The sequence below is a fragment of the Salvelinus sp. IW2-2015 genome, linkage group LG30, assembly GCF_002910315.2.
Source record: "Salvelinus sp. IW2-2015 linkage group LG30, ASM291031v2, whole genome shotgun sequence".
Classification (NCBI taxonomy): Eukaryota; Metazoa; Chordata; class Actinopteri; order Salmoniformes; family Salmonidae; genus Salvelinus; species Salvelinus sp. IW2-2015.
Genome location: NC_036869.1, coordinates 22882567 through 22899315, shown reverse-complemented (window position 1 = coordinate 22899315; position 16749 = coordinate 22882567). Strand labels below are relative to the sequence as shown.

At 40.9% G+C, this 16749-nt stretch overlaps 1 protein-coding gene across 1 annotated transcript; it reads right to left on the bottom strand.

Moving 5' to 3' along the window:
- Positions 1–8024: 8024 nt before the first annotated feature.
- On the bottom strand, positions 8025–15715 carry clic1 (chloride intracellular channel 1). Its single transcript, XM_023974832.2, has 7 exons — positions 15604–15715; positions 15229–15307; positions 12927–13036; positions 12658–12783; positions 11255–11361; positions 10547–10728; positions 8025–8509 (listed from the first exon to the last, which is right to left on the bottom strand). The coding sequence occupies exons 2-7, from the start codon at positions 15268–15270 to the stop codon at positions 8348–8350; spliced, it is 729 nt and encodes a 242-aa protein (XP_023830600.1). The 5' UTR covers positions 15271–15307; positions 15604–15715; the 3' UTR covers positions 8025–8347.
- Between the last annotated feature and the right edge of the window lie 1034 nt (positions 15716–16749).

The following is a 16749-nucleotide window of genomic DNA, read 5'->3' as shown; positions in this document are numbered from 1 at the left end:
ATAATATAAACGTGAACAGTTATATACATTTGCAATGCTATTTTCTTATCGTGCGCTCATCGGATTAAATTGGCTACATTATTAATTCCCAAACTTTCATCACTTTTTTTTTTACAGACGCAATACGTTTGACTATTCAATTTGTGTGTGTGTGTGGGTGTGTGTGTGTGTGTGTGTGTGTGTGTGTGTGTGTGTGTGTGTGTGGTGTGTGTGTGGTGTGTGTGTGCGTGTGTGCGGTGCTGTGTGTGCGTGTGTGCGTGTGTGCGTTGTGCGTGTGCTGCGTGTTGTGGTGTGTGTGTGTGTGTGTGTGTGTGTGTGTGTGTTGTGTGTGTTGTTTGCTCTAGTCTTTGTCTGTGAAAAATAATCCTGGCTTTTCTGCAATATATGGTCATATATCTGTGCAATGGGTCCAAGAGAAAGAACATGACGGAGTGAGACACAACATAGTTGTCAAAGTGTGTTGTCTTGGAAAATTTTAGAACAGTTGTCTAAGTTCATTATCAATGCTGGTGGTTTATCACACTTGAGAGGTCGGCCTAAAATGTATAGCATTACTCAGTCTCACATTTGAGATATTCATCTCTGATTAAATGGTAAACACAGAACAGACCCACTAGTGACAGATGGCATGTTGTGACCTGCAGACAGGGCAGTGCAATGTTCCCGTCTAGCGACTGGCATATGTTACTGCAGTGAAAAATGTCAAAACAGTCCACTGCAGATTTGATTTGGAGTCAGAAAAAAAGCTTGGAAGTTAATTTAATGACGTAAGAGAGAGAGAGAGAGAGAGAGAAGAGAGAGACAGGGAGAGAGACACATAGAGACAGACAAACAGACACACACACGCCCACACACACATCACACACATGCACACACACACCCACACACACACACACACACACACACACAAACACAGGATTAACAAAAGAACACCATCTGTCAGCCCAACTCCAGCCCACACAAAACATCCCATAGAAATACAGTGGAGGATCTGTACTCTACATACCAGCACTAGAATAGGCCAACCAGACAATCCTCCCTTCCCCATAGCAAAACTATTTTTTAAACAGAAAATGAAAAAACAAGCAGTTATTATTGGATAAGTTCATGTAGTTCTTCCCTGTTTCACTCTCTTTTCTTCCGTTCTGTGATGTATGAACACTACCCTAGCCTATCTAATGGGTTTCAGGAAGGCTGGCTGTGTGCTTAATGCCTGGTAAACTGTTAATCCGGTCTGATCCCACCCCTATCACAAGACTCCTGTCACTTGACTATCCTCCTTGCCCACCTCAGGGCACTCTATAGGGAGTTATGGATAATGCAGTTACTTTCTCTGCCTCTCTTTCCTTCCTCTTGCGCTACTCTTACTGCAAGTATTTCTTCCTGTCTCTTACCTACTCTTTCTCTTTCTTAGTCACTCTCCGTCCGTCTGTCTGTTTGTCTGTCTCCCTCCCGTTCTCTCATGCATAAGCTGAATGCATAAGTCGAATGCATAAGCTTTTCAGCAAGAAATACTCATGTATAAAATGCATCATGATATACTGTAGGTTACACATACAGTCAATCCTCTCCACTGTTTTTAATGTGTYGTCTGTATCCACATCTGTGGGTGTAGCCTTCATTTTGGACATGATGTGTAACTTGCCTTGCTATTTTATGAGTCGGGTACAATATAAATCACCGCCACCCTACATGTCACATTTAGTTGGTATCTTAAAAGTAAGGCCCTCTGTGTAAATCCATGTCAGTTTAAGCACTACATGGTTACCATCCAAATTACATTTGGAGAGTTTTGGGTGGAAAACGTTGCTCCCAGTGTCTGGTTGGTTAGAAAGAAGACCAGAGATAGATGGGGAGGTAGATTGAGGGAATTTACAACTGAACATATGAGGACAATACAAATKACATCTGGACACATTGCACTATCAGAGAGAGAAATAATACAGTAAGAAAAAACAGAGAGTGTGGTTGACTGGGAGAGAAAGATTGAGAGTTGGATGGATTGGATGCTGACTTGGAAGGAAGGAAAGAGATACAAGTAAATGTAATTTGGGTTTGAATGGGACACGCTACCTATTAACTGCTAGTGGAGTTGGTAGAAGAGAGAGGATGAAGGTATCAGGCAGGGACATTTACCAAAACGAGAGAAGAGTTTGTAATACTTCTAAAGTGCCCAAGAATCAACTTCTAAGATGTCTTCTCCACAAATGTTCCTTCTTTTCCTGTGCTGTCTTCCTTTGGCAGGTATGTAAGAAAAGGATGGAGATGAGAAAGTTTGAGGAAAAGAGATAAGCTTGATAATGCCTAAGAATACTCAATTCAATAGGTTTAACAAGGACAACTAACTTTTTAGATTCGACCCATAGCTCAATAACAGGAGAAATGCATTGAGATAATAATTCTACATTATCTAGTCAACCCGGCCTCAGAGCATTTCGTATTATTCTGTATGTAAATCCGAAAGCTCCATTTACAATGATATGTTACCTTTGGTATGGTTATGTAAGCCAGATGGTTACTTAAATTAAGGCAAGGTCAAAGTGGATGGGTGGGCTTATAACGAAAATGTCTAGCAACCCAAAGGTTGCGAGTTTGAATCTCATCCCAGAAGACATCAGCATTTTAGAAACTTTTCCACTACTTACTACTTTTTAGCTACTTTACAAATACGTAGCATGTTAGCTAATCCTTCCCCTAACCTTAACCCTTTAACCTAACTCCTAAACTTAACCCTAACTCCTAGCCTAGCTAACGTTAGCGAGCTAGCTAACGTTAGCCACCTAGCTAGAATTCGTAACATATTGTACATTTAGCAAATTTGTAACATATTGTACGTTTGGCAAATGCACAACATATAATACGAATTGTTATTCGTAACATATATGAAATGGTTAATGGACACCCACAAATTAATACATAACATATGAAAAGTAACATATTATACTAAATGGAGTGTATTGGATTTACATACAGAATAATACAAAATGCTCTGAGACCAGGTTGCAACCATTAAAAAGTTTAGAGGAAAATCAATACCTTTAGTTCTGAGTTGTCTTTTTTCCCCACCTTCATACCCCCATTAGTATGATTTACATCTTATATTTGATACATAATCTTAATGTATGTTGGTCCCTTTCTTTATTAGCACCTCTGTGCTGTTACACATGTGTTTCCTGCCATCTCTCCTATGGACTGCCTCAAGTTCCCTCAGGAGTGTCCTGCCGGACAACGCTGACTAGCTGGCACAGCAGTGGAGATGCAAGGTGAGTGCAGGCTGTACGTTTGTGTGTGTGTGTGTATGCGTGTGTGTTTACATGCGTGTGTTTGTGCATGTGTGTGGGCATTGGAGACAGTATTGGGTTTCCGGTGGAGGTGGCATGACAGAAACTTAAGAGAATATACAATAATGTTTCATGATTGTGTATTGGATTGAATAACAAACTTGAGTCGTACTGCAATTGTGTAATGTTAACTAAAGTTGAAGAGTTAAGTGTGGGAGATGTTTTATGGCCTGCCTAGCCTTGCCTTCCTGCTGGGTATTCACTACATAATATGAGGCAAAAGGCTAGCTGAAAAGGCCAAATGTCACCACTATTCTCTCAGCAAGCCGGTTGTTAGCTCCCTAATGCCAGTGATGCCATCAAATTATCTCTAAAAATAGCCAAGCGCTAAGTGGGTTGGACACAGGATTCTGTGTTAGTCTGAGGATAAGAGGAAAGGGACCTCTCTGAAAAGTGTTTTTGCCACATAATTCAATTGAGGTCAGTAATTTGCAGTGATTGAATGTATTGGTTTAACACCTTTCTAAATGCAGAGCTGGTGTGGTCTATCCACTGACTTTTGGTGGGCCAATTGTATGYCTCTTAGTGTGACAGTAATACATCCCAATGTCTGTCAGTCTAGCAATTACACTATCATCTCCTCTTGTCTCTATTTCAGTCAGTGCACTGACRAGTAGGCCTCGACTTACTGAAGTGAAATATACTGAATAGCATTGAAATGACCMTTTTCCTCATCTGTAGGCTCCCTGCACCTGGTCCTGTATGARAAGAGCTGTGCCATTCCCTCTCAATGTGGTTTATCTGGGGAGAAACACGCTGCAGGCCTGAACTTCACCTACCAAAATGACYGCTGTGACACGGACCTGTGCAACGGGGCTATGGCCCATGCTGCCCCCATCTGGAGGGGAGGTGCACTGTGCATCCTGGTTATTTTCTCTCTCGTACTAAGCTGATATCCAAATGTATTGCATTTTATATGTAGATTCATCATCATACACTAACATACACAACCTATACTGTAATGGGGTGAATCCCACTAACCAAAGAAAACTCATTATAGACACACTGACAGTGCCTTGTTTACATGTAGGCGTAGAACTCACATACAATATACGCACACGCACACACAAGGCACAGAGACACCCACAGATGCACCCTAAAAAGTAGTGCACAGTCACCTGAGGGTAGAAATGAGTCATGTGTCTATTGCGACATATCACCGTGTTTAAATGACAATGAAACTAGTGGCGAAASATAATCCATATGTTGATCAAATCCACTGCATTCAKTCATAAGAACATTTGTTTAARTAAGGGTTAACATGGCTTTCATAATTGCTACTTTTCTATGGTGCTATATTTAGCATAACTTTGTTGAAAAAGGATTGGCAGCCATTAATAAACAAACAAGTCAAGAAACAGTAACCAATTGTGGTTTTATTTTGACCCGTCTTTTCAGGATGATTAAAACCTACAAAAGAAATACTACGTTTGATTGTCGTCATCGTCAATAAAGATCTAATGAAATGCCATTGACTCAATGTACACAACACAATCTAGGTTAAGTGCTATTGCCTTCGAATAAAGTTGAAGGTGAAGTAAAGGGCTGAAATATGTGGAGGGAAGAACGCATCAAAAGTAGGAAGAAAATAAACAACAAAAATGAAGATGAGTCTTTAAAAAAAGAGGATGGGTTTGAGGAGGGGATAAAGATGGAAAATAGATATATGAAATGGAGACGTAAAGGAGGATAACACATTAAAGAAGAATTAAAGAAGAATGTAAAAAGTCCCTGAAGTCATCACTAATCTTACAGTAAAAGGAAGTAAAAAAAAAAAAAAACTGTTACACGCTTCAGTAAAGGAAAATACTAGAATACAACAGGCAACATTGAAATGAAGACTTGGTCCCTTTTGACAAATAGTCATGACAACAGGACTATAGACAAGTGACCGGTAAAAGTAGGTCCATAGAAAACAAATAAAATCCATACCATAAAGGAGTCAGTCATGTAAAATAGTAATGGGTTTTCTGAAGAATTTTCTTATCTATCAGATGTGGAGGACAAGTATGGGTTTTAAACTACAGATTCATCACACGGTTGATGACGCACTGTATAAAATAGCTGACATAACAATGTCAACTCAGATGCTAAATATTTTGCAAATTACATCTTCATGTTTGTACTATTCAATAACGATAATTGCACTTAGTGACTGTTTTACAAAACCTTACCCTGGAAGTCATACAAAATATGTAGGTTCTGTCTTCACAAAGCTTGTTGTAAGCTTATGKCATTACCATGACTGCACCATCTATCAGTCAGGCTGAGAGCTCTATTCAATCTGTATCGCTGAATCGTTACAGATTGTGGAATAGAAATTCAAATGTAATTTCCGATTGGGCCGGCATATGCAGCATTTACCGTGAATGCAGTCTCCACTAACGCGGTAATATTGCCTTTGAATTTCAATCACGCTGTTACGCTGACCTTCCGCGATATGGATTAAATAGAGCCCAAACAAATATGTCCAGTTCTTTCCCAGGGCCTGAATTTCAAGTCAATGTAAAATGGATTACTTATTCAAAGTCACTACACACTACAAAGCCTTAGTGCTGAGCAATTAACTGACATCTCGTTTTTTCCAGGTTATTAAACAACTAATGGACCGAAGTCGGTTAAATTACTTGAATTCCATTTAGTTAGTCAAATCATTCAGAAAATAAATGATGTCAAGAACTATGTGGACGCGGGGCTGAAGGGAGTTGTTTTCATTAAACAAATATTCAACCTAGTTCAGCGCAGAAACGTCGTAATTAATTACAATGACCACAATCCATTGCGCCAGTTTTCACCCAGCTCAAACAGATCAGAGAGGAAGAGGCAAAACGAGAGGTTTCACTCTCGCCAAAATCTGTCCAAAAATAAACCGAATGCAATGGGCTTGGAATGACCTACGCTTGTCGTTTGCCTTCCCGCATTAGCGACGACTCTCATTATTAGGGCGGAGAAATTAGCATCTCGTCATTATATACTGATCTCAGGACGGATACACTTTTACGCATGCTACGTTAGGTTAATTACACAGACTGAATAGACCACATGAGAGACGAATATACACAACACAACGACGAGAGGGACAGAGACAGTTCGTGAAAGAATGCCTTATCTACTTTGAAGATCTAGTCAAATGATTTCGTGAGAAAGCTCTGCAGCATAGGCAGGCTAGCTAAATAGGATGACTAAATACAGTACAGTATGGGGAGGACGTAATGTTAGATGGCCTGGCTGGCTGGCTGACTGCTACTGCCTGAACAGAAATGAGATGATTACTTTAAGGAATTAAAAATAATAATGTAATCCATTAAAAACGAAGTAATATACACATTTTATTATTTCATAGTAATTTCAACATTTTTCTATTGACGTTTACCCAATGTGGACCTGATCAGAGACAATGGAATATTTTAAATGTTTTGGAAATTCAATGTTTACTATTTTGGGCTTTGGAATTTCCATTAAAAAGCTCTCAAATCATTGTAATGTCATTATTTCATAATGCATTTCATATTTTTTTAAATTATCAAAACCAAAATTGAAAACCGTGATTATTTCGCATTAATAGAACTGAAAACGAACGACCTAAAAAGCACTAATTGCTCAGCACTACAAAGCACAGGACGGTAGTAGGTTCAAAGGTGTTGTCGATTTAAACAACTTAAACAACACCCAGCTCGATAGACCTGAAGTAAAACCTTTCATTTGGCTCACTAAAGGTTCAAACTTCTCTTTTTTCAAGTTTGATTGAGTCTTCCATTGTCAGTAACCATATCAAAGAGTACAAATACACAATCCTGTAGCATTCTCTCCTTGAAGATTTCAGTTTCAGTTATCTATGCAATGTGCATCTCTATTTTTAATGAATGTGACGTTTATGGTTTAGTCATGCGAGGAGCCGTGTGCACGTCTGCATTACATCCTGTAGTTTTCCCTCAGATTACAGTGAAACATGTGACTGAACCGGCTTGGTGCCTCAAGGCCATACAAAGTCAAGTACTTCTTCAATAACCTAAAGTTCACACAAAGCAGCAACTATAGCCACATTACTTCGTCTGGAATAACTCAACTGTCCCGCAATATGAGCCTCTCACAGTTTTTTTTATAATATAAAAAATATCCTTCACTTTGAATGGGGGRATGGAGGTTGATTACTAATAGCAAAAGAGCCTTACAATGGGGGGATATAAACTTGATTAACCCTTCACAGCGCTACAAGGCAGAGAAAGGGGAAGCCAAGGTCTGCTGAAATCATTTCCTGTGTCAGTAACTGTACAGTGCTGAGAAACACCTCTGTATAGTGTGCCCCAATGTACTACTACATGCCCAAGACCTGCTTTCCTATTCCCTGAACCTAACGTCGGATCATTTAGCATGTATAAAACGACTGGTTCAAACTGACCATGTTAAAGGCGGTTCGCCCTAAACAATATATCAACAGTGTAATAATATATCTGTAATAATGTATAATTATAGACACGCCTATAACAGACCTCTCTCTTTCAGCTGCAGGTAGCAGTTAAACTGGTCTAAGTATGTGTGTGTGTGTGTGTGTAATCACAAGAGAAGAACAGTTTCTTTACGGCTTGGCCAAGAGATAGAAGCTAATAGCTGGCAATGTATGGAGTGCAGAATTAATCATAGTGACTGAACACCTTTAGTTGGATGCTACCATATGTAACCTACTGCCCGTGTATAGAACTTTAACTGTGTGTAACTGCCACTGAATTAAGAGTGGATGCGGCATGTGACAAAAAGGGAACCATAAACTATAAGTCTCAGTTTCACAAACTCTTAAATGGCCAATTAAATGTTTCCAACTTGATCTTACAGTAATATTGATTTCCTGTCCAAAAGCAAGGCTGTTGAATAATATGTGTGTCTGAGAGAGTGCATGTGTGTGTGAGCGCATTAGTGTGTGTATGCTGCCACATGTACAGTGTGTGCGTAGGTGAGTGTATAAGATGTATTCACTGGTGTGTGAAAACTGATGGAATCCCCTTCTCCTCCTACTTAAGTGCTTTAGCCACGGCTGAGTAGGCGATGTGTATCTCTGTGTCGTTGGGGCAGGTAGAGGAGAACTCCTCGCGGGCGTACGCAGCGTCCAGGTACCGCCACAGGTTGGAGAGAGACTTGGGGACGGAGAAAGTGCGATACTTCAGACACACAACCTGAGGATTGGACAGGGAGAGAGAAAAAAAGAGAAAGAACGGAGAGATACATGTAATTTCCACCCCATTGCAAATCATCCTGTAACATTGCTTTTATTCATACTGTACATCTGTCTCTACATGCAAAGTTATAACTAAGCAATAAGGCCAGGAGGGGATGTGGTATATGGCCAATATACCACGGCTAAGGACTGTTCTTAGGCAAGACGCAACGCGGAGTGCTAGGACACAGTCCTTAGTGGTGGTATATTGGCCTTATATCACAAACCCCAGAGGTGCCTTATTGCTATTATAAACTGGTTACCAGCGTAATTAGAGCAGTAAAAAAAAATTTTTTGTCATACGGTCTGATATACCACGGATTTCAACCAATCACCATTCAGGGCTCAAACCACCCAGTTTATAATGTAGATTATAGTGTTCATAGTGTGGTCTGTAAAAAGTATGTGGACACCTGCTCGTCAAACATCTCATTCCAACATCCTGACCATTAATATGGAGTTGGTCTTTGCTGCTATAACAGCCTCCACTCTTCTGGGAAGGCTTTCCACTAATGTTGAAACATTGCTGCGGGGACTTGCTTCCAATCAGCCACAAGAGCATTAGTGAGGTCGGGCACTACTGTTGGGCGATTAGGCCTGACTCGCAGTCGGCGTTCCAATTCATCCCAAAGGTGTTCGATAGGGTGGCGGTCAGGGCTCTGTGCAGGCCAGTCATGTTCTTCCACACCAATCTCGACAAACCATTTCCGTATGAACCTCACTTTGTGCACGGGGGCATTGTCATGCTGAAAGAGGAAAGGGACTTCCCCAAACTTTTGCCACAAAGTTTGAAGCACAGAATTGTCTAGAATGTCATTGTATGCTGTAGCATTAAGATTTCCCTTCACTGAAACTAAGGGGCCTAGCCAGAAACCATGAAAAACAGCCCCAGACCATTATTCCTCCTCCACCAAACTTTACAGTTGGCACTATGTATTATGTATTATGTAATACTATGTATTGGGGCAGGTAGCGTTCTCCGCCAAACCCAGATTCGTTCGTCGGACTGCCAGATGGCGAAGCGTGATTCATCACTCCAGAGAATACGTTTCCACTGCTCCAGAGTCCAATGGTGGTGGGCTTTACACCACGCCAGCCGACGCTTGGCATTGCGCAAGGTGATCTTAGGCTTGTGTGTGGCTGCTCAGCCATGGAAACCCTTTTCATGAAGCTCCCGACGAACAGTTCTTGTGCTGACGTTGCTTCCAGAGGCAAGTTGGAACTCAGTAGTGAGTGTTGCAACCGAGGACAGACAATTTCTACTCAGCGGTCCCGTTCTGTGAGCTTGTGTGGCCATCCACTTCCTGGCTGAGCCGTTGTTGCGTCTAGACGTTTCCACTTCAGAATAACAACACTTACAGTTGACCAGTGCAGCTCTAGCAGGGCAGAAATTTGACGAACTGACTTGTTGGAAAGGTCGCATCCTATGAAGGTGCCACGTTGAAAGTCACTGAGCTCTTCAGTAAGGCCATTCTACTACCAATGTTTGTCTATGGAGATTGCATGGCTGTGTGCTTGATTTTATATACCTGTCAGCAACGGGGTGTGACTGAAATAGCCRAATTCAGTAATWTGGGGTGTCCAAATACTTTTTTATATATAGTGTATTTTATAAGTATAGTCGTTTATTGTGCCTGTCTGTATATTCTGTTTATTGTGGCAGGATCATTTCACAGAGTCAAATTTCTGAACATGCAAATGTCTTCAGTGAATAAAGGTTTTTCTGTTTCTAAATACACGTGGCTACAGAATAACCAAAATAAAAGGAAGATACAAAAAAGTAAAGACAAGAAAAGTAACAGTTATAGCCAATAAATGTTTACAGTCCAAAAAAGAATGATCAAAAGAGCCCATTGGATCTTTGCAGTTTGCACTGAAGTTAATGTTGTACATGTGGCAGCATTTAGCTCACAAATGGTCCACCAACTCCAATTAATACTGATTTGATTATGGACTTCACACTAGGCCACAAGCAGGGCTTAAAACAAAGAATTACCTTGACGATGTTCAGCTTGGGCAGCAAGTTGCAGTCGGCCAGAGTGAGGTCCTGCCCATCCAGGAAGGGGCGGGCAGAAGAAGTGACCTCATCAGCACTATTCTCGTCAATCTCCTCAGGAAGTGGGGAGCCAAGGTAGTCATCGAGTTTCTTCAGGGCCTTGAGCAGGCCTTTCTCTAGGTCTGACCACACAGAGAACACACAAAGTACAACACATTTATTAAGACTGACACGTACATAAACAAACTGTAGTACGCGCAAAGCTAAAGCTCCTTATATTGAAACAGGAATTGAATGTGCTGCACCATGAAACAATGCACAATACAAAGGAAATATGACTAACACCTATAGAAATATAATTACTTGAATTATTTGGACAAAAACATAATTGAGGACTTGAGGCACAGATGTAAATTGTTGAGTTAAAGGGTAACTTAAAATGACTCATTGCACATGACAAATGCTTATCTTAGTGTGTACTTTCACTGTACTTCTGAAAGCGCTGCTAAAAATACAAGACCACAGGCAACCGGTTTGTGAAGAGACGCAAAGCTCAGAGCATAATGCCATTAACAAAGACACTCCCTGCTGCTCTGGAATACAGAGACAGATTGTGGGAGTTCTTGCAGGTGCTTGTTAACACGCAATAGTGTTTCTGTACATGAAAGGGTCGGGCTCAGTTCATCCTGATTTGTCATTGTCACTCACTGTCATTGAGCTGGGGGTTTGAATTCTTGATGTAGGCCGAGAACTTGGAGAACACGTCCAGGCCGGCTGTGTTAGACTCAGGGTTCCTGGAAGCCATGCGGGGGTATCTGGGGAGGGGGTGGAGGACGTATTACAAATTTGCCATCTAGCAGACCTCAGTCAGCAAGTTATCATGGGAGAAAGCATGTTGTCTTCAGAGAGGAACATAGGAAGTAATGTTAAACACATAAAGTACATGCAAGGACAGTACATAACCTATCAACATACTCTACAGAGGCAAACAACAGACACAAATGATTATACAAAGGAAGCTAAGCTTCTCCTAAAGTAAATTGAATTAAATTGCCAACCTTATATAATTACTTCTGTCTATGCAGAAAGAATTAAAATCATTCAAAATAAGCAAGTACACCAGAAAGCATGATTTGGCCCCAGATGATCATTAACTTCATTAAAAAAATAAGCTGTGGATTTTTCTAAATCATGAGGGCATAGCCTACAGTTGGATGGCCCGCAATTTGGGCATTTAAATACCAAATAGATTATTGTTGAAGCAGCTAAAATAGGGCCAGGCATATCGCTATATTTCAAAATACAATCGCTATTGCTGGAAAGATAAGACAATAAAAATACTCTAATCTATTTTTTTGTTATCAAAATTCTCAATTTGAGCAAACCAAAGCCTATCTTATTGGCACCAGCAGAGAGCATCCTCCTTATCCCCGGTGAGTGCGCATATTCACTTATCATTAGATCAGTGCAACTTGAAACTTTGTTTTTGGACAATCATTTCCTCCTCCAGGTTAGATGGACATCATACTGTATAATTTCTGTCTCCCCTTTTCGTAGGCCTAGATTAGACGCCTGCAGACAAGGTCGTAATTATTGATCTGTTTGTCAGCAGTAGCCTATACTTTTTGTAACCCTGTACTTTTTGTTGTATTAAAAAATATTCTGCTAATGTCTCCAGTCATACAAAGTTTAGTAGAATTGAAATGAAATGTGCTTATAAAAGGCCACATTTTTTCCTGTGCAAAGAAAGGGGAAGAAACGTATCTGATATAGCCTATAGCCTAGGCCTACTCTGCGCCACAGCACGCTCAGCGATGTATTGAAGGGTATTTTTTGCAAACAGCGATTGAGTTATACTATTAGCCTAAATTATGACTATCCAATCTACTCAGAATAGTAGGCTATCTTACATAAGTCTACAAATGCGATGATAGMTGCATGGAATGCTTTATTATAAACAAATGTGCTTCCCCAAACTTGAAATTCACACGCCACCTATGAACATAGATCTGGAAGGATATGGAACTTTGCTTGGTCCAAGTAGCAGCATAATTGTCTAATGGTTTGATCAGAGGATGGAATAAGAATAGAATGATGGACGGAGTGATTACTTTGGAGGGGACAGGTTCTCCTCCAGGAACTCTTCGATCTTGTTGGTGTCGGTTTTCACCTCCGTCCCATAGAGCAGGAAGGGGGGCTGAGCACCAGGTGCTAGGTCCTTAAGGATGTCTGGTTTCCTATCAAGAGAGAGAGAAATGACAGAGGGAGAGAGGGGAAACAATGACAGCATTAGAGTGACTGAGTAAGTAGCTTAGGCATGTGCAAATGTAATATAAATGTATATGTAATATAAATACAGATTCATAGGCATTAGACAGACCTCTTCATGTCCACGGTGGTGACATTGAACGTTACTCCTTTAAGCCACAGCACCATGAAGAGRCGCTGGGAGAACGGACAGTTGCCAATGCTYTGGCCATCACTGCCTGCCTAGAATGGGATAGAAGGCCACATATTATGGTCATTCATCCGAACAAGAAGATCATATACTACCCAAGAGAGATAGGGGAAGTCAAAGAGGGATTACCCTCAAAGAGGGTAATGTGTGACAGAGCAGGGCTGTGGGTCTCTTGAAATTTGAATGGTGGGGAAATGAACAAGAAGTAAGCATTTTAAGCTGCTACCACAAAGACATCTTTCATACCTGAGGGAAAAAGGGTTCTAAGTCTTGATATTCACACAGAGAAATCCTTATAAGAGAGTGAAAAAAAGGGTACCCTATCTTTATATTGGACCGTGTTTTCCTCTGAATGACCACACCCCTAGGCTGCTCTGGCCAGCTTATGAAATATACACTGAACAAAAATATAAACGCAAGAATTTCAWAGATTTTACTGAGTTACAGTTCATATWAGGAAATCAGTCAATTGAAATAAATAAATTAGGCCCTAATCTATGGATTTCACATGACTGGGAATACAGATTTGCATCTGTTAGTCACAGATACCTTAAAAAAAGGTAGGGATGTGGACCAGAAAACCAGTCAGTATCTGGTGTGTCCACCACTTGACTCATGCAGTGCGACACATCTCCTTTGCATAGAGCTGATCAGGCTGTGGAATGTTGTCCCACTCCTCTTAAATGGCTTTGCGAAGTTGCAGGATATTGGTGAGAACGCTGATGTAAACATCGATCCAGAGCATCCCAAACATGCTCAATGGGTGACATGTCTGGTGAGTATGCAGTCCACGGAAGAACTGGGTCATTTTCAGCTTCCAGGTCCTTGTGACATGGGGCCTTTCATTATCATGCTGAAACATGAAGTGATGGCAGCGGACGAATGGCACAACAATGGGCCTCAGAATCTTGCCATTGATAAAATGGAATTGTGTTCATTGTCCGTAGCTTATGCCTGCCCATATCATAACCCCACTGCCACCATGGGGAACTCTGGTCACAACATTGACAACAGCAAACCGCTGGCCCACACGACGCCATACACGTCGTACATGTCTGCCATCTGCACGGTACAGTTGAAGTCGGGATTCATCCGTGAAGCGCACACTTCTCCAGCGTGCCAGTGGTCATTAAAGATGAGCATTTCCCCACTGATGTCGTTTACGACGCCGAACTGCAGTCAGGTCAAGACCCTAGTGAGGACGACGAGGACGCAGATGAGCTTCTCGGAGGTTTCTGAAATTCTTCAGTTGTGCAAACCCACAGTTTCATCAACTGTCCGGGTGGCTGGTCTCAGATGATCCAGCAGGTAAAGATGCCAGATGTGGAGGTCCTGGACTGCCGTGGTTACACGTGGTCTGCGGTTGTGAGGACGGTTGGAYGTACTGCCAAATTATTTAAAACAACGTTGGAGGAGGCTTATGGTAGAGAAATTAACATTCAATTCTCTGGCAACAGCTCTGGTGGACAGTCCTGCAGTCAGCATGCCAACTGCATGCTCCCTCAAAACTTGAGACATTGTGGCATTGTGTTGTGTGACAAAACTGCACATTTTAGAGTGGCCTTTTATTGTCCCCATCACAAGGTGCATGTGTGTAATGAACATGCTGTTTTTTCAGCTTCTTGATATGCCACAATTGTAARGTAGATGGATTATCTTGGCAAATAAGAAATTCTCACTGGTGCACAATATTTGAGAGAAATAAGCTTTTTGTGAGTATGGATTTKTGTTGTTAGCTCAAGAAACATGGGACCAACACTTTACATGTTACGTTTATATTTTTGTTCAGTATAGATTAAGGAGCCTATATTTCATATGTATTATCTTAATGTGCATTTAATAAGATTACAAAATGTTCTGGCCATTCAACTGATGTGCCAAATGGGGTACAGCAATAGGCATAGCTAATATGTTAATAAAATAGCGTAATGTATTACTACTATCTTATTAATACTATGAAAACCATTAGGCCTGCTTTCTCTAGGCATTCTAGCAGTCTTCAAACAAATGGCGCGAGGGACCAGTGGCAACAGTTTACTTTTCTCACTGATAAGTTATCTTGTTGCAGAAATGCGTGGGTTATAATGACGTTTTAGTAAAATAGATTACATTGTACCACATAATGATATTTTGGCAGCGACAAGTAATGGCGCATTGTTTACAAAGTAACTTGTCCAAGATATGATTATGCATGTAACAGAATGGATTTGATGATGTTGCTTACCTTCACAAAAAGTTCAACTTCAGGTTGATTTTCGTCACTCATCTTTTTGTTTCAAGTGTTGTTGCTGAAACTKGAATACCTAAAGGTGACAGGACTGTTTAGTTTTTGGATGGGTAACGTTAACAACTCTCAATGTGCAGTCTTGCACTAACTTTCAGATATTTTATTCAATTTCAATGATAAACATAACCGATGTCGACCAAGGGCTTGGCCGCCCTATCTGCTATAGTCAGTCAGATAAATTCGATAGTTTATATAAACTAATACAAACAAGCATCAGAAAAATAAGGTCTTACTGTAAACCGTTATGACTTAATTAATAACAACCTTTCACGCGAGTTTGGTGAGTAACAATGTAGTCTAAATTGTTCTTACCTCGCTCACGTCCTGTGTGGAACTTGCAGTTAACGCCTTTTCGGTTTCCTCTCCCTCTGTGTCGCTTGCTACACACTCATTCCTCCATTTCCTGGAAAGTCCACATACAAGTGATGTTTAGAACTCCGTTGTAACCCTAACCAAGCGCCCCGAGCGAATAGCGGTGATAAGAAAGAAAGGCACCGGATTGTGTACGTGAACGAGCTGGGGACAGGGGAGTGGGGGTGGGGCAGGGAGACCTTGGTGGTCGTGGGGGTGGGGCAGGGAGACCTTGGTGGTCGTCTATGTAATTTGGGTTATGAAATCAAAAATAAGCCTTCTGTAGCTAGCCTGGCCTACACACCCTGGAAGGAATTGCGTCTGTACCAAATTGTAATACAGTAGCCTACCGTAGATGAAGACAGCAGATATTTAAGGATCTGACCCTTTTTTWAAAAACATTTTCGCCTGAAATGACATACCCAAATCCAACTGCCTGTAGCTCAGGGCCTGAAGCAAGGATATGCATATTATTGATACCATTTGAAAGGAAACATTTTGAAATTTGTGGAAATGTTAAATTAATGTAGCAGAATATAACACATTAGATCTGTCACGCCCTGGCCTTAGTATTCTTTGTTTTCTGTAATATTTTGGTTAGGTCAGGGTGTGACAGGGGGGATGTTTGTGTGTATTTGTCTCGTCTTGGGTGGTTGTATTGTATAGGGGGTTTTGTAGAGGTTATGGGGTTGTGTTTAGTGTAGGTGTCTAGGTAAGTCTATGGTTGCCTGAATGGTTCTCAATCAGAGACAGCTGTCTTTCATTGTCTCTGATTGGGAGCCATATTTAAGGCAGCCATAGGCATTAGGCTATTGTGGGTAATTGTCTATGTGTAGTGTCAGCACTATTTTGTTTGAATAGCTTCACGGTCGTCTGTTTGTTGTTTTGTTCGTCTTCATAATAAAAGAAGATGTCTTTCTATCACGCTGCGCCTTGGTCCACTCTTCTTCAAAGTTACGACGACCGTGACAAGATCTGGTAAAAGATAATAAAAAGAAAAAAAATAGCATTATTTTATTTTTTTGTTCCATCTTTTAAATACAAGAGAATGGCCACAATGTATTATTCCAGTTTAGGAGCAATTTAGATTTTGGCCACTAGATGGCA